This window comes from Myotis lucifugus, unplaced genomic scaffold (assembly GCF_000147115.1).
Source record: "Myotis lucifugus unplaced genomic scaffold, Myoluc2.0 scaffold_130, whole genome shotgun sequence".
Classification (NCBI taxonomy): Eukaryota; Metazoa; Chordata; class Mammalia; order Chiroptera; family Vespertilionidae; genus Myotis; species Myotis lucifugus.
The window spans coordinates 635,142-659,938 of record NW_005871178.1 but is presented as its reverse complement, the minus strand read 5'-3'; the positions used below and the strand labels follow the sequence as shown (position 1 = coordinate 659,938).

The window sequence follows — 24,797 nt, the reverse complement described above, 5'->3', positions numbered from 1 at the left end:
ACAGTTGGACCGACAGTGTAGAGATTAAATCACGCTGATCTGGGCGGTGGGAGCTGGGGAGTGGAGGGGGGAAGAAGGGAGGTGGGGACTGGGGGTGGATGTGGCCTTGGGGGACTGGGGCACTGCAGTGGGTGAGGAGCTGGGGTGGTGGTGGGGGGGGGGTGGGGGGGTGGTGGAATGACACTTCTTCCTGAAATGACTGCTCCTTTCCAAAGGACCTAGTCATTTGTCAGTGAATCTCAGATTCCCCAGCACAAAAGAATCTCTTTTTTATGAAAGGGAGGCAAGAAGTACAGAGTACAAACGTGCGAAGTATAGGGGAAGGGGAGGGTGAAATTATATGCATTCAATTCAGCACGTGGGGGGTGGGGGTGGGGTGGGGGCCAAGGTACAGGAGGGGCTTCTTTAACACAGAAAATGTTGTCTTTTGGTGGTGGTGGTTGTTAATGGAAATCTTCATTTTAAATAATGCTTCTCTCCAGACAATTTCATCTTCCTATCAATGGGATTCAGCAGGTTGCCCGATAAAGAGATTCAGGATTCTCAACTTGTCGAAACAACAACAGCTGTAATACTGCCTGACTGCAGGAGGCTCATTTAGTGTCCTCACGAGCTCAGAAAATTGAAGCAGAATTAGGTCACTCAAGTTTTTCATACAGATTGAACAGTAAATCAGGAAGGGTGACTGTTCTGGCAAGAAAAAGAGTTCCATTAAAGGCAACAGATATTTTGTTCAGGTCCAGAGGAGAAGTTTATGATTCCTGCAGGAGAGTTATTTGAACAGAAAATGACACTGGTACATTTTGTTCCTGCAAGGAGCTGAGTGACACTTTTAGAAAGAGAGCGAGGGAGGGAGACCGACTTTTTGTAACTCTGCTGATAAAGTGGCCCTTGGTAATTTTTGAGCAGGAATTTTCAGGGTTGTAATGGATACCAGGGAGGACAAAAAGAAAAAAAAAACACCCAAAAAACACTGGCTATATTTGCTTCCAGAAGCAAAATTCTGCCTTGATAAGCAGAGGGCTGACAGAACACAGAAATGCTCTTCCTTCGAATCTGAAATCCATCTCCCATGCAAACATTTGTGGAATTAGTTTACATGCTAATGTGACAATGCCTGGAGCCCTTTTGCCCAAACATCTAACTCTCAATGGAGGAACTGAAGTTAGGTATGTTGGTGGGCAAAGGAAGTGTGCCAAAAAGACAAGACACCCAGACGAAAAGCATTGGGACATCTCTCTGACACTCACTACAGAGAAAAGCAATAAAGTTCCTTTCAAAGAGAAAGGCTCCGATTCAAATGGGCAAACTGTTTTAACTGGAGACTTTGTACAGATCTGAGGCAAACTATTCACATGCATACACTTATTTACGCTATTACTAAATAAAGAAGGCCAATTTGTCAAAATCCTTGCATGATGAACAGGGAAAAGCAGCCAAGGGACTTAACATTAAAAAAAATTTAAGATTCTGACAATTTCCTTCCAATTTTCATAGACAAGATAAGTGATATCATAACGGTCAAAGAAATGAACATCTGTTAAAGAATTTTTGACAGATGACTCTGCTCAAACTAAAGTTTATAAAATTGTAAAAGAGATTTTTTGTTTGTTAATCCTCACCCAAGGATTTTTCCCCCCATTGATTTGTAGAGAGATTGGAAGGGAGGGAGAGAGGGAGAGAGGGGGAGAGAGAGAGAGAGAGAGAGAGAGGGAGAGAGAGAGAGAGAGAGAGAGAGGGAGAGAGAGAGAGAGAAACATCGATGTGAGAGAGACATATTGATTGGTTGCCTCCCACACGGGCCCTGACCAGGGTCAGGGGTCAAGCCTGCAACCAAGGTCCTACAACCGAGATCCTGCAACCGAGGTACGTGCCCTTGACTGGAATCGAACCCAGGACCCCTCAGTCTGAGAACCGATGCTCTAACCACTGAGAAACCGGCTAGGGCTACAATGGATATTTTTAAGACCTTGCTCAAATCCTTGATCAGAAGGTACAAGTACACTGGGCCCTCCCAGTTACCAGTGCTACAGGCTAAGTAGGCCATTCTCTCCAAGAGGGGCAAGTGGAAATGCCTCCAAGCTGTCTTTACAAGGGCCCAAGGGTCTTAATCTACCCTTTTTAAGAGAAAAATTTTACTAATCTCGGCAGGTGAACAATTTATCTTCGTATCGGCAGAAACCAGCTGTTGTTCTATAAGGAAGCTAGAAGATGCCCCTGCGATGCAGCAGGTGCAAACCTGTGCCCCTCAGGATGGCCATGGGAAACTCAGTCCAAAGGCCCCTCCAGCTGTCTGGACCCAGGGTTGCCAGATCAATCATTTCAAAAGCCACGAAGCCTCACAAACAAGGAGACATTTGTCAAGTCATAATACTATGAAAAACAGCCATTCCACCACACTCTACAAGGCATATAGTTTAAGAGATACTGACAGATACATTATTTTTTTTATTACTATAGGAGTGAAGGACAAAAGCTTTTCTTATGTTGGAATAGGCTAAATAGCACTCTTAATGCTGTATACCTATTAAGATCACTTCCACCTATTAAGATCACTTCCAAAAAAGGTGCTGAAATGAGCTCAGTACAAGAAAGGTCTGTAATTAAAATCCTGGTGAAAATGAAAGAAAAATTAGGAGCCAGTAAGAGACACACACACACACACACACACACACACACACACACACACAACACAGGTTGAATAAAGAAAAAAAAATACAGATGCAATTCTAGATACAGAGAGTATCTCTGATGTTATGAAGGTAATTCACATGACTTAACAAAGGTACTGGTAGGTTTGTGCCTTCAGGGTAGGAAAAAAATGTTCACTCTTAGGAAGTCAGAATTTTAGAGTAAATGATACTCTCTATCCCATTTACTGTCTTTTAAAAATTGCTTTTGATTTTTTATAGCAACATAAAAGATTGTACATAAATATAGTTTTTCTGTCCAAGAAATATTTGCTAATATTTGACCTTATAATACACAGCAATTATTCACCCAACAAAACCAGCCTATGAACACTGAAATAGCTACAGATGATGAGCATCTAGCTCCCCAGGGATACATGAAATGCTGGAAACAGCAACATAAAAGCTCTTAATTGAGGATTAGCAATAGTAATGAGACTACAGTTACACTCTTCATAAAAAAAACAACAACAACTGCACACATTTAACGGCAAGTTACTGTGGTTTCTTTCAGGATAAGTCTCAAAGCTGATAGCTTAGTATTTTAATCTAGTAATGAATAAGTCATGCGTTTTTCAATAAAGTTTAAGGTAATGTTTGAAAAGGGAGCCTATTACATTGTTACTAACATTCTCTGTAATTTTTAAACTCTAATTTTCTGTTCAATTAAATCATTTTGGGAAAATAATACTAATAGCTAATATGTATTAAACGTCTTTGTGTCATTTTATCTCCTCCCACAAGAAATACTCGAAGATCCTCTTTTAACAAATGAGGAAATTAAGTCGCAGAAAAGAGATGGAACTACTAGACCAAGGCAACACAGCTAGAAAGTGACGAGCATGATTTCTGCTAACTCCAGAAACCATGATCTGAGCTTTGCTTTCATTTGACTCAGTACTTATTGGTCTCCCTTTTGGTTAACATTAACCATGTACATGAGGGGTCGGCTAACAATGGCCTGTGGGCCAATCCTGCCCATAGCCTCTTTTTGTAAATAAAGTTTTTTTGGAACACAGTCAGCCCATTATCATCTGGGCTGCTTTCTCACTCAAAGGCAGAGATGAGTAGTTGTCAAAGAGATCATATGGCCCTGCAAAGCGTAAAATATTTACTACCTGGACCTTTACCGAGAAGGTTTGCCAACTCCTGATTTAGATAAATGTGCCAAATCAGGTGAAAATTACGTTTCTGGAGGAAGAGTTTAAAGGACCCCATAGGAAGACACTTACATAGGGCTTACTCCTAACGTTGGACCAAGGCATAGACCAAGTGCTCGCTTCAGCAGCACATATACTAAAAAGGCATACACCTAAATAATGCATGAATTTAAACAAAAAATATAGTATACTTTAGTATATATATAAAGTGTACTTTAGTATCATGAAGGTCAGGCCAACACAAAACACTCAACATCTGACCAACTTGCAGTCACCAATCAAGGACAAGCTGGCAAACTAGATCAGGCACCCCATAATCTGTGTGCGACAACCACTTCTGTTCACATCCCCAGCGCCTAACACCGTGCCTGACACGTCACAGGGGTTGGTAAAGGTGTCCCGATTAAATGAGTGAAAATCACAGAGCTGCCAACCCAGAGCCATCGGAGAGCCCCCCACCACAACCACCTCCCCACCCCACTTTGCTGAAATCATTCCCATCGCATGAGTTTTGGCCTCTGCAATCATCCTTGGGCCTGGGCCTTTCCCTCAACCATAGAGAGGAGCAAGGAAAGCCCTGGGAGACTGCATCCACCCCCAGGCTCGGTGAGACTTGCAAGAACCCCCGGGACGGGGTGCATTACCTATATTCCCGCTCCTGCAGAATCTCCACGGGGTCCAAGCCTTGCGGTTTCTGAATGGGGCTGATCCGGCTCTGCTTCTGCTGCAGCTGCAGGATGGGCGAGGGCTGCCCGGGCGCGGGCTGCGGCACCGAGGGCCCGGGCACTGCGGCCGTGGGCGGCTGCGCTGCTGCGGGGGGCGCGGGCGAGGGCCGGCCGCTGGGTGCGGGCACTGGCAGCTTCTGCGGGGTGCTCGGGCCGCTCAACTCCGGCCCGGGGCCTGTGGGACAAGAGTGATATGAGCAGCTTGGGCGGGTCATTGACCTGCGGCCATACCAGGCCTGCCCGCTGTCCCCCTGGGGCCCAGGGATGGTGACCAGTAAATATCGCAAGAGAAGAAAAAAGGAGGGAAGAAAAATAAAAAAGGAGGTGTGGAGAGGAAAGGCGGGGCCAGAGAAATAAGAACCTGGGGCAAGGAAAATGGCATTCACTAAGGAGCATTCGTGGGAATGGCCCCCAAATGACCCCTAAATAGTAAACTGACTAAAGGATGGGCTGCCAGACTTTGATGTCGGTCTACATCAAAAGTGGATTTTTAAAAAGAACTACAGGTGCATTCAGAGTTCAGAAAAGTAAGGGAATAACCGAAGTCAGTTAGGTTATTACAAAGTGAGTTGATAACATAACCTAAGTCAGATGCAAACTGGGTGTGGTCCTAAAATCACACTCAGTCCCCGCTGGACGGGCCCTGCTGTTAGAGCCAGGCCTCACAAACGCAGCCAGGAGCCTGCGGTCCTCTGGTGTGAACTCAAGAGGGCAGGCATTTCCCCTTCATGACCTATCAAGTATAGCTCAGATTAAATCAGTGCATCTCAGAACTTCAATTTCTTACTACATATTAGAGATATTTCTAAAAACTTTCAGTGCAGAGGAAAAACAATAGGCTCGTTCCACCTAATAAAAACTAGCAAATATGAAGATTAAAGGGAGCATTCTTTGCATGTTATCAGAACAAAGGGATATGCATTCACCAAGCTTACTGAACTGTACTTAATACGTTAATTTAAAGCAACTGTCCACATTGTACTTAAGAGGTTGGGATGGTAAGTATGGGCCTAACATAGGAAGATTCCATCTCTCCTCCTAAGTGGATTTTTACTTACTTCAAAATTATAAATATGATTAGAGGTGCCGCCAGATGACTTAGTAAATTAGAGAAAAGAAAATCTCAGTAAGCAGAAGTTAAAACCTCTCACAGGCATTCTTTCAAGAACTGTCTTTATCTTTTCCAAGAAAAATTAAGATGATTCAATCAATGGTGACAAAAATAATAGTCTATACACTTCAGAATGACTTAATAATTAACCATACAAAGACATACATTATGAAAAATTAAACACTTTTATTCAATTTCCAACACATACCTTTTAGAAATGGGCTTACATGACAATGCACAGGTAGCCATAAGCAAACACTCTGACAGGAGGAATGTGAAGAATTAGAACAAACTGCTTAGGAAACTGCAGAGTGAGTGTGTGTGTGTGTGTGTGTGTGTGTGTGTGGTGTTACTACTGTTCCTTTCCCCCCCTTCTTCTGAAGTTAGGTAAAACTTTCCAAAAGATACAGAGCTTGATAAGACTTCTTGAGGTAATTGGTAGCCCTGGTTCTGGTGTTGATGAAGAACTCTTGAGGGAAAAATATTTATTTTTATTGTAGGCATTTTAGGTGTACTATCATAATAAAGAGATCCTTTTCAACTAAGTACTTTCTGGTGTGTGTGTGTTTGTTTTGTTTTCTGAAATGAGAGGTCTTTTGCATAGTGCATAGCTTTCCATATTTTATACTGTACTTAGAGTTTCTTTCATCCATATATAAGAAACCAACTTCTAAGCATTAAACCTCAGGGTTGTTAAGCATTGGCATGAGTTACAGAGAGACATTTCAGGATAGCTTTTTCCCTAGAGGTCTTTAACAACAGGGTAGATTTTTCACTTGGGGTGCTTTAGGTGATCCAGCCAGAAGAGAGGAGCTGGAGATTTTTAACACTTGCTTTAATCTTCTGTAATTCTACGAATCTCCTTAATAAGCTCAGGAAACTGGCAGAATTGGATATATCTGAAGGCTTGGTGTAGCATACTAAATAATGAAAACCCCCACCACCTTTAATAAAAAAGAACATGTGGGTCTTACTGAGAAGATAATATCATAATAATTACCTTAAATCCAGTTCTCGAATTGTTTTTCCTCTTTCCAAAGTTTAAATAATTCATCAACAAAAAGCCATAAAAGCGTAATACTGTTACAAGTTTCAATTATTCTGGGCATTTTTTCTTTAGCATCATAGTCTGCAAATACCTATGCAGAAGCCTATGATGACTCCTTGATGTATATATTCAAGTCACTATTTTTAAAAACCACATTCTCCCCCCCCCCCCAAAAAAAAGGCACCCAGAGCATGTGTGATATCCCTGGTTCCGAATCTAGTCACTTTTAGCCGCTGACTCCCAACTAAAGCTGATACACGCATGACTGGCCTTTGGCCGATAAATATAAAGGCATTCTTATCTGGTTGATTGGACCTTAAAATTGAGAAGCAGAGACAGAGACCCAAACATGGGTGTACACAGCCAAATCTCCAACTTAAAAAGGACTACAAATTACTGTGGATTAAACAGGGACACGTAAAGCGCCCTGGACCAAAAGAACGGTAAGCGTCCCCTCAGCTCTATCGCCAGCTGGCTGCGTGAGCCTGAGCAGCTGCCTTAACCCCTGTGCCTCAGTTTCCCCATCTGCAGAATGGCGGTAATAACAGTGCCCACCTCAGAGGGTGGCAGTGAGGATTCAATGAGACAATGCAACTCTGCTCCATCCTCAGCTTTTGTCATTTTTGCTGCCACCAAGGACACAGAGATAAAGAAGTCTAATTTAACTACGCAGCTCTGCACAGACTGCATGGCAAAGAAAGGACTTGGGGAAATTGGGTATGGTCTTAGCTGGCAACTCTGGAAATGCCCCTTTCTCTACAGCAAACTTCAGAATGTTCCCAGAGTTTAATACAACTCAGCACAAATACGCCGAGAAGCCGGCTTGCCCTGCGCTTCCTGGGAACCTGCCATCAGACTCACTGACAGGCAAACTCCTTTCCTAACTAAACACACACGTTTATTTACTGCGTGGGTCTGCTTTCCACTCCCTCCAACCGATTCTAGAAAAACTTCTATTTGCAGAGGCAGCTGGCCACAAGCAGACATGCCCAGAATGGCACCACCTGTCCCTAGGTTTTCTGCCCGTCCCTCAGGCGGCTGAGAGTGGAGCTGCCAGGCTGGAAATCATCTCCACAGCAGACACTGGTGGTCTGCTAACTGGTAAGACCTCTCCCTGGTATCTGCAAGTGGAAGACAAATTACATTCTTTAGCTTATCTCCGACTCCCTCTACAACGTAAACAGTTTAGGCTTAATTGTCAGAGGCACAAAATGCATCTGCTTTCCCTTCGGTCCTCACCTTAGAAGTCAAGGTAGAGGGATGCTCCGACTCCCCTGAGGGGCATCCCAGTGCAGCTAAGGGGAGGGGGGTCTTTACTGGAGGCACCCCATGCCTGAGGTGAAGAAACAGGGAAACAAACTCATTCAAACACCTCAGTCTCACAAGTGCAGAATGTCTATGCATTCGGAGTTCCCAATTTGCCTTCTGGCTCACAAAGGTATTTAGGCAAATAACAATTCTGTGCATTAAAGAAGGATTGAAATGGTTTCCACAGATTTAAAAAAAATATGGCCTGTCCGGCGTGGCTGAGTGGTTGAGGGTCGACCTATGAACCAGGAGGTCACAGTTCAATTCCCGCCAGGTCACATGCCCTGGTTGCGGGCTCCATCCCCAGCAGGGGGCGTGCAGGAGGCAGCCAATCAATGATTCTCTCTCATCATTGATGCTTCTATCTCTCTCTCCCTCTCCCTTCCTCTTTGAAATCAATAAAAATATATTCAAAAGAAAAAAGAAATGTAATAAAGCATACTTACATTGAACATACCAAGAAACTTTAGCTGACTAAAAAGTGGAAGTGGAAGGGGACTGAAAAGGCTGAGCAATAAAACTTTTACTTTCTACCATAAAGTCCTGCCTGCACCCCTCCACCACCAACCCAAATCTTTTTCAGTTCCCATTTTTAATTTTGCTTTAGTATCTAAAAGGAAAAACGAATCAGAATGAAAAGAAAAATGATGGGTTAGATTTGAGGGGAGCCCATAACAGGACTGAAGAGTTATTTGCTCGGTGAGCAATTCCTCCAGTCAAACTGTAATTCTCTGGTGGTAGCTATGATGATGTCAATTTTGGTGATTTATAACCTTGGAGCAGGTTTGAGGCAGACCACCCCAGCCAAAAAGATTCTCTTCAGACATGAACAGCACCAGAAAATGGGACAAAAGGAAAATGAAATCACAGCTACCTGCAGATAAGTGGACATACTTAAACTTACTTTTTCTGAAATATTTGTAGAGGTATTTATAAGCAGTTATACTTTATTTTAAAAGGGGAGGGGGCAGGCGGGTGTTGCTCAATGTATTGAGCACCGCCCAATGGACCAAGAGGTCCCGGGTTCAACGCCCAGGTGGCAGGCTCGATCCCCAGTGGGGGCATGCAGGAGAGAGCCGATGGATATGTCTCTCTCATCGATATTTCTATTTCTCTCCCTCTCCCTTCCTCTCTGAAATCAACAAAATATTTTTTAAAAAGAGGGAGAGGAAGATAAACAGTAACACCAATAAAAGGTAATATTACCTTAAAGAAAACTTGTCCCCTTATTTTGACTTGTCCTAGATGCCAATCCAAAAAACGTCTTTGTCAGGGAAGGTTATCATCTCCCTGTGAAACCTGAGATTTGGGGAAAAGTTCAGCAATGCTGTTAGAGGCGACGCCCTTCCCGGGGCAGGAATGGGCCTGCTCTATTTGAGGAGGTATCTGCTTTCCTCCTCCATCCACTCTGGCATAAAACACTGTCTGCCCAAATATTTCCATTTCTAGGGAAGCCTGACTCCTGGAAATCCAAAAGACATGAGCAGTGAGTAATAAAGTGAATTCCTGCCCTGGCCGGTTTGGCTCGGTGGATAGAGCGTCGGCCTGCGGACTGAAGGGTCCCAGGTTTGATTCCGGTCAAGGGCATGTACCTTGGTTGCGGGCACATCCCCGGTAGGGGGTGTGCAGGAAGCAGTTGATCGATGTTTCTCTCTCATCGATGTTTCTATCTCTCTATCCCTCTCCCTTCCTCTCTGTAAAAAATCAATAAAATATATTTTAAAAATAAATAAATAAAGCGAATTCCTCCAGATGACAGGGGCCTGGTAAGGGAAGATGTAGGCATCGAGCTGGGTTAAAAAAATGAAGCCCTCTCTTCTGGAAATGATCCAGAAAACACACAGGATCCTGTTTATTAGGACAGGAAGTATTTGTTATGTTCAAGTATCCAGACACCTGGAACTTCATCCTTTAACCTTCCCAAAGAAAACAACATTCATGGAAGGGCACCCTATAGCCCCCTGTAACTCTGAATTCTACCAGTGGCATGAAGTCAGACCACCAGAAGGCCATACAAGGACTATCTCATCTCAACACGTGACATATGTCATAGCCTCGACTTTGATCCCAGGATACGTAAGAACACTAGGCCATGTGGATTCTGTTATTCCATTTACGATGAACAAGTGTTATCGATACCTCCCGTCATGCAGCACCACTTACAATAACAACATAATTTAAAACAACAATTCCAGCCCTGGTTCAGGTGGCCCAGTTGATTGGAGCATTGTTCATACACCAAAAGGTTGTGGGTTCGATTCCCAGTCAGGGCATATACCAAGGTTTCAGGTTCAATTCTTGGTCTAGGCACATATGGGAGGCAACCCATCAATGTTTCTCATATCAATGTCTCTCTCTCTATCTCCCTCTCTAAAATCAATAAAAAATATATCCTCAGGTGAGTATTAAAATAATAATGGTAATAAATTCCACGTAGGAAACCCACTTTTTACTCTCAAGCTACAAATGGGCCTGTGTCCTCTGTGAACTGGTGAGCAACTTCCTTCCGAATGGTGAGAATTAGGTGCCTGACCCTGTCTCCTTTCCTGCCTGGACACCCGTCATCTTGGATGCTCAGATGCACAACCATGAGAACTCCTGTGGCCCCTACATGCTTGACCTGGACTTGCATTTCCCTTTGTTTCTGATTTTCTATTGGACAATTATTTCACTGCAGGTATGTTTCTTGGAAACCTCTCCAAATGCTTTTCACAACGAAAGGGAGAGGAAGAGATCAATCAAAGGGCATAAGATGGCTTGAGGGAGTAGATTCAAGGAGTACGTTCTTAGCGATGGAACGCACTGGGTGCAGACTTCTTCCCCTGGGGCTGGTGGACGGGCTCCCGCAAACCTTGCACCTCTTGAAAGAGAATGCAAAATCACGGGAGACAGTGCCTTTTGCCCAGGTCTACAGCTTGCACCAGAGTCCCCAACGGTTGAGAAGCTCAAACAGCAGAAAAGACCAGGAATCTGGGCCAACTAAGTAAAGCAAGGCAAGGGAACCGGCCGGCCAGGTACAGCGAAAGGCTGAGACAGCCCTGGGCTTCTACCAACCCAGTGCTTCTGTGCCATCAGCAGTCTTTCTCCTCCGAGTTGGACCATCACATGATTCATGTGGTTGCATATTAACCTACCAGATGGTCTGTTGAAGTTAACAAGGGCCTGCTGCTGCGGCTGCTGCGGCTGGGGCGGCGGCTGCTGCGGCGGCGGTGGCTGCTGCTGCTGCTGCATGCCAGGCAACGTCCTTTTCCCCTGGACTGCGAGCTGCAGCGTTTCGGGAAGGTGCTGGCCCCGGGCCAGCATTTTGTAAGCTAAAATCTGAGCCCGCAGCTGATGCAGCTGGACAGGACTGAAAGGCGAGGGACCTCTGTTGGGCTGGTTCATCGCCTGCGGATCGCCAGGGATGAGGGGCCCTGGCTGGTTCGGTGGCATCTGGGGTGGGGTAGGGCCGCCTCCCGACGACATAGGGCTGGAGATATGCTCTGCAGCTCCCAGGGGAGATGGGTGTGGTGACATATAACCTAGAAGAAAACACAAAAGGAAATCACAGGCCGCCCCTGATGACCCTGGAAGAGAGGCATTCCTGGATATTTTGGTAATTTTCTACAACAGCACTGTCTGATAGAAATTTAAAATGTATGTAATGTAATCATCACATTATATAACAAAATTTATATATATCAAATATATATAATTTAAATTTTTCTAGTAGTTACATTAAAAAGTAAAAGAAGCAGATAAAACTAATGTTAATAATATATTTCATTTAAGTCAACGTACCCAAGATATTATCATTTCAAAATGTAACAATTGGTAAAGAGACATCTGCATCCTTTGTTCACCATCTCGATTCAGACCAGCCACGTTTCAAGTGACCAATAGCCACCATGTGTCCTCGAAGGTAAACTGTTAGTGGCTGCTGTCCACCTACAGGAAGGCACCTGGGGGTAAGTCTCACACATTAAAAGGAGCTCCAACCTCGAAACAAAACCCGCAGGTGTCTGCTATCTCACAATGTGAAATGAAGCGTCTCTTACGGAGGCAAACATTACATGGCTTATTATGCACATTAGGAACAGTTTGCAATCATCGAGGGTCTGCACTGCTGTAGGAGTGCACATGGCACCGTACATGTTGTCTTCGCTGAGTTCTCCCTGGAAACAGCCTGACGGAAGGATGGAGTGCAGGTGACGCCCCTGGAAGGAGCAAGGACACTGGCAGGGGATGGAAAGGTGAGCTCAGGAAGGGAAGGCAGCCAGTAAGGGCTGTGCTGTTGAGCCAGCTGCTGCAGCGGGTGCCTGAAGATTAATCTCATGCAGGAGCTCTGGTATATAAAGTAAGTAACTTGCCTCCACGTCACCCCGGGGAGGAGTACGGAGCTGGGTGTTAACACTCTAGGGATCACCTGTCAGTGCTCATGTCACTGGGTTCTTTCTAGGGTCTAATATTAACTGTTTGATAAAAATATTATTAACTTTGTTTCTTAAAGACTTAAAAGTTTCAAAAATCTTCTAAAGACCACAATACATAAAAATGAGAGTAAACAGTTTGGGTTGTAAGAGATCTAAATGGGAAGTTTAAGAATACTTTTCTTGAGGAAAAAAAGGCAAAATGAACAAAAATTGCAAGGAACTTGTTTCAGGAGTTGAACTGTGTAGCTCAGCCACCGAATTCCTAGCAAAACCTATGACTGTGTGTCGCTGGAGGGAGACCCAAGATGAAGGAGAGAACCAAGTGGCCGACTGCAATCTGAGAGGTTGCCTTGACTTCAAACCAAGTGCTAATTAATGAAGTCAAAGGTGTCCTCAGACACAATAGAAAAGATCAGATGAAAGGTCTCTGCTCTAATAAATGGACCTGTGTCATAATTATAATAAAGGTCAGCACCTCGGTGTTTATTGGAAAAGTGCTGTGTGTTTGAACCTTTGTTGAGTTTGAGCTGAAACAGCTTTGTGCACCTATGTGGGACCATCGCGACCTGAGGCTGTGACTGCCACAGGCTGGGGACTCACATCGCCCTTCACCAGACTACAGAAAGGAAAGGACACAGTTACTTTCACTTCAGATTGACAGTGGGAAAGGGAAACACATTTAGCTTGATCCCCTAAGACGAGAGTAGGGTTTGTTCGATCAATTGGTGACCAGTAGAACCCCTTTCAGAGAAATACTGTCCTGAAGAGAAATGAAGAACTACCCTCATTCCCCAAATCCCTACTCCATAGGGAGCACAAAACCACACAGCAATCAGGGTTCTAGTTGGTCATATGTTAGCCAAGAAAATGCCCCTGAAATCAGCCTGCAAAGCTAACAGAAATTTAATCCCAATAATATACACCTATCTTCATCATTAACAACATTCTTCCTTTTTTAATGAGGCTTAGCTCTCTAATTGTAATGCTGGTGCAAAGCTTTTGTTCATTATAAAAGCACCTTCCAGACACCTTTTGGCCAACCCTGCACCTATCACAGGGAGAAAAACTTCCTACCAAAGCTAATGACACTCATAGTAGAAGGTGTTAAAATGGGTCATATGTCTCCTGCCTCTGGTCTCTCCTATTTCCTAAGGTTATCAATTACAGCTTACTTATGATAAATCAGAAGATGCCTAACATAATGAACCAAAACATAATGAACAATCCAGTCTTAATTATATAACATTGTTTATCATATCTCGTGTAAACTGTGAACTGTGGGCAAAGTTATGAATATGAGACAGTTACATTATGCACAATAATTAATTGTACTTTAAACTGGTTAAAAAAGAAACTGAAAGTAGAATAAAAATCACTTTCTGTAATTAATCAATAAACAAAATTTTACCTCAAATTTATAAGAAGAAACTGAAGGTGGGAAAATTGCTTCCTAGAATTGATAGGGGATGTCAATAGAATCATTCTATCACAGAATGATATTAAAGACTAGAGGCCTGGTGCACAAATTCGTGCACCAGTGGGGTCCCTCGGCCTGGTGGGGTCCCTGCGGGATAGGGACAAAACTGGCTTTCCAACATCCCTGAGGGGTCCCGGATTGCGAGAGGGCGCAGGCCAGGCCAAGGGACCCCACCGGTGCATGATCAGGGCCAGGGAGGGACGCAGGAGTTTGGCCAGCCTGGGAGAGACTGTGGGAGGGCTCCAGGGCATGTCCAGCCTGTCTCGCTCAGTCCCAATTGGCCGGACCCCAGCAGCAAGCTAACCTACCAGTTGGAGCATCTGCCCCCTGGTGGTCAATGCATTGTCATAGCGACTGGTCGGCTGGTCAACTGTTTGCCCCCTGGTGGTCAGTGCACATCATAGCGAGCGGTTGAGCAGCCTTAGCATATCATTAGCATATTATGCTTTGATTGGTTGAACTAAGGACCAGATGACTGGACACTTAGCATATTAGGCTTTTATTATATAGGATGTGACAGTGATTCAGATAAAGAGAATTTTTTGTTCTAAATGACTAGCATTCAATAAACTTTAGGTAAAACAGAATCTAAACAATGAAACAAAGTATTTTGGCAATTATCTTTAGTTGAAGAAACAGAGTGAGGAAATTGCCCAAGTGTGAGCATTTGTCTGAGGATGACAATGTTGATACAGAATCTGCTCTTTTTGAAATCTAGTTTGATATGCTCATTCAAAGCAGTCAAAACGTGGCAGTTTTCTTTTCCTCGTCCTCAAAGGCCATTATCTCCCCAGTTTCACCTTGCCTCAGAGCGACACAACCATCTTTCTCCTTTTAATAATCTTGAACTTATAAGTGCCAATTTTATATGAATTTTCTCTATACACACACACACACACTCACACATGCAAACACGAAATATTATATACTTGCCTTTGAAGACTTTTTTTTTTTTACCCAAGGACTAAAAATAAACAATGTTATCATTGGGACCATAAGGTACACAATTCAGTATTTATTGAAAGAAATGGTTTTGCTTCTCAACCAATCACTTAAAATAACTTAATAGGTTGCTAGGTAGTTAAAGCTGGCAGCTTTCTGATCAATACCACATCTCTCTGTACCTGTGTGTTTATAAATGGCTCTCTACACTAGGGTTTTTAAAGATACATGTTATTATAGAGTCTAAAGTCTTTAAAAATCATTATACTAAATAAGACTGCATTATACCAATACTACTTTGTCAAAAATACATGTTTAAATAACTCATTCCCCAGCCTACAACGCACTTTTACTATTTTAGAGAAAAATATTACATGCTAATTTTGATTCCACTTAATGCAGACCCCTGCATTTCAAAGTAATTATAATTTACTGAAATAATATAACAATTAAGAGTTATTTAAAATTGTTGATTTCTGAGTGCATAGGTTCACTTCTCTACCTAATTGAACACAATTTACTAAGTATGTATCCAGTTATGTGCTACATACACATTGGTGCCAAGTGTTGGAGAGTCCAAGAAAAATCATCATCCTTAAGTTGATGAAAGGAGCCAAGCAATGAGAGAAATTTGAAGATACATAAAAGTAAAAATACTCCATTAAAATTCATGCATTTTGGAGTTTTCCCATGGCCCACAGTTAGAGGCACTACAAAGCCAGAACAGATAGAGCAAGCACATGGCTTTGCAAATAACTGAATACAGCTCATCTGCACTTCCCAAGTATTAAAAATTAGAGCTACATTAGCTCTGTGAACACACCTAGCTCCTTAGAATTTTAATTCATTCTTAACACTAAATAGGTCCATTTTTTTCTTCCTGGACTGTAAAAACGTCCCAAGACTTTTTCAGGATGCTTTTCTGACATGGTCAAGATTTTGTGAGTCATCTGCAACAACTATACCTACCTGTCATCAAAATTCAGATCAGAGTCTGGGATATTCACAACCCTGTTTGCATATTAATGAAGACACACTCCTATGCCACCATGACTTTCCATCTTTGAGGGCGGGGCAGTCAATTAGCATATTCCCTCCTTATTGGCTGTGGGTGCCGCCATCTTTGAGGGTGGGCCAGTCAATTAGCATATTCCCTCCTTATTGGCTGTGGGTGCCGCCATCTTTGCGATGATGTGAGGGTCAATTAGCATATTCCCTCTTTATTAGATAGAATAAAACTGACTACATTTTTCTAAATCCTTACACTCAAAAACCTTCTCTCAGGTGGTTGGAGGCCTAATCATGGATGGAGAAAGCTCATACTAGTATATATTAAATTACATAGGAGTATACAAAAGAATGCATAAACCATAAACTTTGAATTAGAATATCAACATATTGGGGTTAATTAGTGCTAGAATAACCCATGCCCCTTGCATGTTTAATGACCATACCATGATTCTGAAAACAAGTTACACTGTATTCAAAAGACTTTGAGGTATCTTTACATGCCTTCAACAGTGAGGGGAAAAGGCACCAAGAAGAAGAGAAATATTCCATATATTGATTTGGCCATTATTGCGGGTTGAATCGTGCCTTCTACAAAGATAAGTTTGAAACCCTAACCCCTAGTCCCTGTGAATGTAACCTTATTTGGGAATAGGATCCTTGCAGATGTAATCAAATTAAGATGAGGTTGCCGGGCCAGCATGGCTCAGTGGTTGAGCATTGATCTATGAACCAGGAGATAACAGTTCGATTCCCAGTTAGGGCACATGCCTGGGTTGTGGGCTCTGATACCCAGTAAGGGGTTGTGTGGGAGGCAGCTGATTGAGGATTCTCTCTCATCATTGATGCTTCTATCTCTTTCTCCCTGTCCCTTCCTCTCTGAAATCAATATATATATATATTTGAAAAGGATGAGGTCATAGTGAACTAGAGTAGGTCCTAATCTGATGACTGGTATCTTTATAAGAGGAGGGAAATCTGGAAACAGACACAGACACACAGGAAAAATGTCATGTGGAGACCAAGACAGAGATAGGAGGGATAGATCAGCAAGCCAAAGAATTCCAAGGATGTTGACAATCTACAGAAACTAGGAAGAGGCAACAAATTCTTCCTACAGTCCTCAGAGCGCACGGCCCTGCTGGTACCTTGATTTCAGACTTCTAGTCTCCTGTGAAAGAATGATTTTCCATTGTTTGAAGCCACCCAGTTTGTGGTAATTTGTTACGGCAGGCCTAGGAGACTAATACAACTACCCCCACCAGCAATGACAGGTAATTCCACTGCCAAAAAAAGGCACCTTTCAGACACCGTATGTATGAATATGCAGTTTGAGGGACTCAGGAGGCGCATTGTGCCTTGACATCTGCTGTTGTTGGGAGGCAGACCAGGATCCTCCTTCCGGCCCTGTCACTTACAGGTGGTGGAAATTGGGAAAACAAAGTAAATTCTCTTTTATCCCATCTATAAAACCGGGATGATATAATTCACCTCACTAGATCATGATAAAGATTCCGAATGAAGGACACAGGGCACTCTGCTAGCTAGTGGAAGCCAGTAAAATTACTAGGATTTTGTTAGTAAAAGTGACCACATGAATAATCAAGTTGTGTTGGTGGGGCCTGGGGGAGATTTCTATAGAGAAAAGGAACGTGCTGGATTCACTCTTCCTCTGACATGTTCTTTGGAAGTCACAGTTAAAATAACCGATATGAAAGATGAACGACTACGGTTTGAAGCCAAAATCAGGCATGTAGCATTACAGACCTTGGCTGTGTTGATCCATCGGACTCTGGGGCGGGCCCATCCCGGGGTGAGGTGGTCGCATGCCGGTGCCCTTCATGGACCCGCAGTGGATGTCTTCTACAATGCCCTTGTCGTGCATGCCATCCATGGGCTGAAACAGGCGAAGCACCGCTGTTAGATACCTCCTTTATATAGAGCATCTCTACCTGGAGTTGTAAGTCCCCTCTCTAAAGTCCTCAAAACTGTGGCACAATCACCTATCACCCATACGATAGTCATATATTTTTACACCTACATTACACATATTATTATAATATATTACATATCTTTTAGAGGTGGGGACAAAAAAATTAAAAAGACTACATCAATAGGATCATCAAAACTACCTGTTAAGTCAAAAGTTAAGACTATAAACTGTTGAATTTTTCCTGTAACGTCAAAACCTGAAAGTAAAAATAAAATTCTGCTCAGAAGGTATACAAATAAAAGCTGTTCTTCCATACCTTCTTAAGTAAGTCCTGAAACCTGCCCTGTGTTGAAGTGTCTCAAGTCTGAAGGAAGACTATTTAAAATGTCTGTGATGATCGATTTTTTGGGTAATTTTTTGTCATCAGAGCGGAAGGGACTATGGAAAGTTGAAAAGTTGAAACCAGAGAGTTCCATGGCAGTTGGGAAAAGAGAAACAGACCGGGTAGAGCAGAGAATGGGGTGACCACTGAAAGGGAAGGGCAGTGAAACAGATGAAGCTGTGCCACAGAGGGGGGCAAGACTGAAAAAGGTTAAAGGCACAGTTTAGGGAAAAATTAAGAACACAGGGTCTGGGAACAGGACTTGAGGCCTAGTATATAACAGACACACAATAAATAGCTATTGAGCGGACGTTAATCCAATCCAGAATTGGGCATCGGAGCATGTGTTTGGGAAAGGCAAAGTCGATTCCTCTGCAAACTGCAACAGCAATTTTCAAAAACAGCCTGAAAGGAATATTTCCAGGAGTTTATAGAAACCAAATAACTTCAAGCAAGAAAGCATGAATGTTTGCAGTTTTGGAGAAAGGAAAGTTAATTTCTGCAGAGTCAAAAGCATGCACTTGAAAAGAGGAAAAATGTACCATAAAGAGGATGTTCAGAAGAAAAACGGGAAGGGTTTGGTATAAAGACTGTCTCTGAGTGTGTTAAATAGTAATAATAGGGAGGAAATCAAAGCAACACAGCAGATGCATTTAGGCCACTTGTTTATTTATTTCCAGTAACGTTGCAAAGCAAAAAGCTGACGCTCAGAGGGAGAAGGGGGAGAAAGACAAGGAAGACAGCTGTCCATAAAAAGAGTAAGAAAGCGAAGGCATCTGGTCAGCAGGTGTGAATGTAGGCACTAAACCCGTCCTCACCCAGGGAATTATCTGAGGGGCTGGGGGCTCAGGAGAACCAGATTGGCAAAAAAAAAAATGCACACCTTGCAGAATGAGAGCAAAACCAAACAAAACAGAGTTTAGATGGGGGTAGAGAATATGAGGACATGTGAACAGAAGGGGCCGGAAGAGATGATTATTAATAAAAACAACCCAGTGCAAAAATGTAACACTGACCCGACACTTATTTATATAGCTAACGTTTTTTAAAATATATTTTTATTGATTTCAGAGAGGTAGGAAGAGGGAGAGAGAGAGAGAAACATCCATGATGAGAGAGACTCATGGAGCAGCTGCCTCCTGCAAGTCCCCCACTGGGGATCGAGCCTACAACGCAGGCATGTGCCCTTGACCGGAATCGAACCTGGGACCTTTCAGTTTGCAGGCCGATGCTCTATCCACTGAGCCACACCGGCTGGGGCCAGCTAACTTTTAAATGCTTAAATAATCATAGAGATTAGCTAAATATGTCCTTCACATTTTATCTTTCATTTTGGAGGTGAGACATCCTTAACCCATTCTGAAATTATTTAACCCATCTGGACTAAGGTTTTACAAGTGACAGATCAGATCTATAATACAACTCCCAAATTAATTTAATATGAGCAAAAGACAATTTAATGACTTCAGTCTGTCTATATGTTCAATATGTCTGCTAAAAATATGATATAAAAAACAGTTTCATTTCATCAGCTACCTGACAAGCTAAAACGTGTTTGTTTTTCTTTTTCTAAAAATAAAAGGAGAGAGAACTTGGGAACATTATAGGGATATTCACAATATATTTTTAAATGCAAAGAAGAAAGTTGCAGAGTAATTAAGTAGGAATATGATTCTATTATGGTGAAAGAAAAATTATTTTAAAAAAATCACACCTGTGTATGATTTTTACTGAGCATGGAGAAAAGTAAGGTGTGAAAAGCTGTCAACTGGGGTAGAGCCAGGATTAACCATTTCCTTTATTTATCTCAGTATGGTTTCATTTTTTCAAAATAAGCACTATATTACTTTTCTGATTTGAAAATCATCAAATTACAAAATTTGTAAAGAAGTGGGTCTTTTCTTTTGGTCTCCAATGCCTTAGCTTAAAATTGACCTACAGTCCCACACAATTAGAAGAAAGACTTGCTCTTTTTTGCAGTAATCTTTCCGTTTTAAACCAGTATCTCCCATGTTTTGTCTATTTAACATTAAGAGGCATCCCACCACCTTATCCCCGTGATGTCATCCACAGGGGACATAAAACCTCTACTGTCTCATCAGGCACGACCTTCAGGTAATATGCAGTGGCCTCACAGAGTTTCCTTGACTTTTGCTAACTTTCAAAGCAAATTGTCTCAGAGGCTCTTGTTTACTTGCTCCAAAGGCTGTTCTCTCCTCTTTGCATGTCCTGTGAAGGCCTAATGCCAAAACTGTCCCAGTATGACCATCCCCACAGCAACAATCCAAGTCTCACAAACAGAGGATCATTATAACAGTCCAGAAACAGACGGCTGGCCCCGAGCTCTGCTAAATCAGGCCCCTCTCCCAGAATGAAGCCACTGAGAGAGACAGCCAAGTGCCTGCAAGGGCCTCCCTAGAAACTACCTAAAATCTTTAGGAGGGGACTCATGTTCCTTTTACTCTTTGAGATCTAATTTTTAAAATAAACACCAACATTTTAAAGAAAGAATAATTCTCAGTATGTTCATTTGTGGATGATATAAGTTACTGAACACATAGTCACACTTATTCATTTATACACTTATTCACCAAGCCAAAATAGCTGCAACCCATACATCAGAGAATTTAACTATCAGAACTGCATATTCTATCTTATCTTTTTAAAAAGCCACAATCTCATCTTCCTGACTAGTGCAACATCTGTAACAATAAACAAGCCTCAGAAGGTATGTTTTTAATAATATTCAGGGTAAGACAAAGACCTAGCTTCTCTGGTAAAAGTAGCAGAAACAGAGGGGCAGGGGTTACCAGGGACATTAGCCGTCCATGACACAGAAGATGAGCCTGAACAGGAGAAGAACCTCTTACCTTGTGCATCTGATGCATGCCTTCCTGGGGGAAGTCGGCAGACCCCATCGTCGGCATAGGGTGTGAGACACTTGGAGGTCCAGGACTTGGCCCCATCATACTGTGGACGGAACCTGGAGATGGTCCAGGTCCCGGACTAGGTCCGAGAATCGGTCCAGGAGAGGGTCCGGGCCCTGGCGAAGGCCCTGGGTGGGGCATCGCACCAGGGTCAGTGGGTGTGGACATCTACTTCTCCTGTCTCTGCCAGTCAGTACAATGATACTGAGTTGAAAAGAAGGGGGAAAAAAAGGAATGTTTTCAACATGATGCTAAGATCAGAATAAAACAGTTGTTAGTATTTGACGGTGCCATTTTTATAACAAACATCAAACAGAACTGCCCTGCCTGCTCCAGATGTTTGAATGTGATATATATCCATCTGCCCTAGTCTTTATGAAGACCACTTGTTTAAAAGAAAAAAATACTCTAAATGATTCCCCAGAAAGATATAAATCATCTAAGATACAAAAAGTACTCACTGGAGAAACTCAAATTTAGCACATAAGCAGAATTCTGAACAAGTTTAAAATTTATTACTGAAGCCAACAGATGCTCTCCATTACTTACTGGCTGGGGCACCTAGCAAGTCATTAACCTCCCAAAGCCATTAAAATATAACCCCCTTAAAACATATCCAACCAACATCCATTTTCATAAGTAAATGGACATTCAAAACTTCATGGAACCCTGGCCGAGCCTCTGCATCCCCTTTGTCCCCCGCTGGCTAAAAAAAAAAAAAAAAAAAAAAAAAAAACTTCATGGAAAATCCTAGGTAGTTAAAATCCCAGATAGCGAAAAAGTACAATTCCATAAATTGAGAATGAAAGAGAATCCCCAATCATAGGAAAAGCAGAGGTCATGGGAGTCAGACAAATATGGGTTCACATATCCATGTGATATAATTATTAGCTGAGAGTGAAATGCAACAATACATGTAAAAACACAGTTCTTTGCCTGGCACAATAAGCAGCCATCTATTATTATTAAGCAGCCATCTATTATTATTATTATTATTATTATTATTATTACAAAATTGGTATTCAGATTATATATATTTCAGGTGTTCAACATTATAGATGTTTGGATACACTGCATGGTGTTCACCGCTGTAAATCTAGTTACCATCCATCACCATACAATTGACCCCCTTTACCCATTTCACACTCCTCTCAACACCTTTCCCATCTGTTCTTTCTATGATTTTGTTTGTTCATTGCTTTTTTTTAAGATTCCACATATAAGTGAAATCATACAGTATTTGTCTTCTCCGTCTGACTTGTTTCACTTAGCATAATACTGCCCTCAAGAGTTCCTTCCTTTTAACGGCTGAGTAATTTCCATTTTCTTTATCCATTCATCTACCAATGGGCACTTAAGCTATTTCCATGTTTTAGCTATTGTAAATAATACTGCAAGGAACATAAAGGTGCCTATATCTTTTCAAATTAGTGTTTTCTTCTCCTGTGCCCACTCTTTTTAGCATTATTTTCCCACCACCTCCACAAAACCAGAGGTGATCAGAAGGATCAGTTTAAGACGTGGTCCTCCTGCCAGCCAATGGAAGACAACTTGGACAGTCGAGAATTCGTCCTAGGCCTCTCTGTGGTCCAATATTCCAAGAGAAGCCATCCATGACGCCTGGATCAGGGCCCACCACAGATGAGGTATGTCAATTCTGGGTCTATTTCAGCAAAGTCATATTCCATCGCCCACGCTCTGAAACTTCTTGGCATCCCCACTGAGGAGCTCCCTCATGGGGTGGGTACAACTGCATCTTGGACATGAGCCAAAAACGAGTAAATACGTGTTTTTCCAAATCCTGATGGAGATCAATGATCCCAGAAAGATAGCTGAATGCCACTAGTGATAGTAATTATTACACAGTACGTTATCTGGGGGCACACACCTGTACACACAAAAACTTTCTGCTGTTACCCTCACAAAATACAGAATGAGACACCATAAGGGATTTAATTACCCACTGCTTAGTGGCAGGGACAGAATTAGACCACAAGGGCCCAGTCACCTATAACAAGGCCCTCTCCACAGTGAAAGTAGAGGTTTAAAAAAAAAACCCCACATTAGTTCCATTCTTAGCTACCTACTATCACCTCTCGCAGAATCTCTAGACTGTGAAGGCCATGAAGACAGGTTTGGCTCTTTTTCATTCCTCTGACCAGCATGTAGTAAGTGCTCAAAAAAAATCTGAATGAACTGAAATGACAATTTCAAGGGCAAACGATTAACAGAGTCAATTATTTTATATATAAAAATTATAGAGCAATCGGTGTCTGAGGTGTGTTCACAGGGACCAGTTTGTAAAGTATGACTGCCTAATCATTATACTATGCACCTGAAACTAACAGAAAATAATATTGAATGTAATCTGTAATTGAAAAAAAGAAACCTTAAAAGCGTAGGCAAGAACTCAGGACAGAAGTCAGACACAGACAAATACAGCAGTCCTCGGGTTACGTCGGACTCCACGTACATCGTTTCGTGGTTACGTCGCCATTTCCCATTTCGTTATTAAAAAAAAAAGTTCCATAATTTCAACGTATGTACATATGTGCTTTATGTTTTTTATTATTTATTTACCACAAGTAAAGGTGAGGAATTGTTCTTTTTTAAAAATTTTTTTTACTGTTTCACTTCATTACTGCTGTGTATGTGCTCCATGTGAGTGACGTAGGTGCTTATGTAGGTGGGTTCAGACTTATGGCAAAAATCGCGTCACGCTGTGCTTTAGGAACGGATCTCCGACGTAACCCAAGGACCTGCTGTACCATGTGATTTCACTTGTATGTAGAATCTAAAAAAAAAAACAAAACAAAAACACATACAAAACAAAAGAGCAACAGACTCACAGATAGAACAAACTGATGGTTGTCAGAGTGAAAGGGGTGGGGAATAAGTGAAAAATGTGAAGGGGAATAAGAGTACAAGCTTCCAGTTATTAGATAAAGAAGCCACAGGGATATAGTGTACAACACAGGAGATATAGTAAATATATTAAAAAAGGCTAATATGCAAATTGACTGAACAGCAGAACTACCGGTCGCTATGACGCGCACTGACCACCAGGGGCAGATGCTCAACACAGGAGCTGTACCCTGGTGGTAAGTGCGCTCCCACAAGGGGAGCGCCACTCAACCAGAAGCCAGGCTCATGGCTGGTGAGCGCAGCAGCAGTGGCAGGAGCCTCTCCTGCCTCCGCGACCGCCCTAAGGATGTCCGACTGCTGGAATGGGCTCCCGGATTGCAAGAGGGCACAGGCCGGGCTGAGGGACACTCCTAGTGCACGAATTTCGTGCACTGGGCCTCTAGTATCATAATAGCATTGCATAATGACTGTTAATAGACTTATTGTGGTGATCACATTGCAAGGCATATAAACAACAAATCATCATGTTGCACACCAGAAACTAATACAATTGTATATGCCAACTATACTTTAGTAAAAAATTTTTTAAAAAGAATTTAGGGCATTCTGATGAGTTGGGGCTAAAACGGAAAGCGATGATAAGCTGCTTTGGAGTGAATATAAGCAGGGGATCACTCAAACTCTTTTGCTGATAGAAGATGGGACCAAAAATGTAGTTCAAGCAGTTTCTAAAACAACAGGGAAGCCCCGCGGGTGAATTACAGCCTTGAATTCTCTAGAGAGCCAAATGTTATTATTTATTCTTTGTG

At 42.4% G+C, this 24,797-nt stretch overlaps 1 protein-coding gene and 1 long non-coding RNA gene across 3 annotated transcripts in view; both read right to left on the bottom strand.

Moving 5' to 3' along the window:
• The window catches only part of SMARCA2 (SWI/SNF related, matrix associated, actin dependent regulator of chromatin, subfamily a, member 2), a 167,559-nt gene that overhangs the window by 130,962 nt on the left and 11,800 nt on the right, over window positions 1-24,797 (bottom strand). The window contains exons 2-5 of the mRNA XM_014460338.2: window positions 21,067-21,327; window positions 17,649-17,778; window positions 11,177-11,563; window positions 4,495-4,750 (exon numbers count right to left, since the gene is read on the bottom strand). Of these exons, the coding sequence (XP_014315824.1) occupies window positions 4,495-4,750; window positions 11,177-11,563; window positions 17,649-17,778; window positions 21,067-21,291 (998 nt within the window). The 5' untranslated portion in view covers window positions 21,292-21,327. The remainder of the gene's footprint in view (window positions 1-4,494; window positions 4,751-11,176; window positions 11,564-17,648; window positions 17,779-21,066; window positions 21,328-24,797) is intronic.
• On the bottom strand, window positions 5,853-9,656 carry LOC111827090. 2 transcript variants are annotated; one of them, XR_002830577.1, is made up of 3 exons: window positions 9,249-9,656; window positions 7,974-8,067; window positions 5,853-7,855 (listed from the first exon to the last, which is right to left on the bottom strand). It is a non-coding gene; the product is annotated as an uncharacterized LOC111827090 (long non-coding RNA). The 2 variants fall into 2 exon arrangements; XR_002830576.1 differs by lacking the exon at window positions 9,249-9,656 and having other exon boundaries at window positions 7,974-8,338.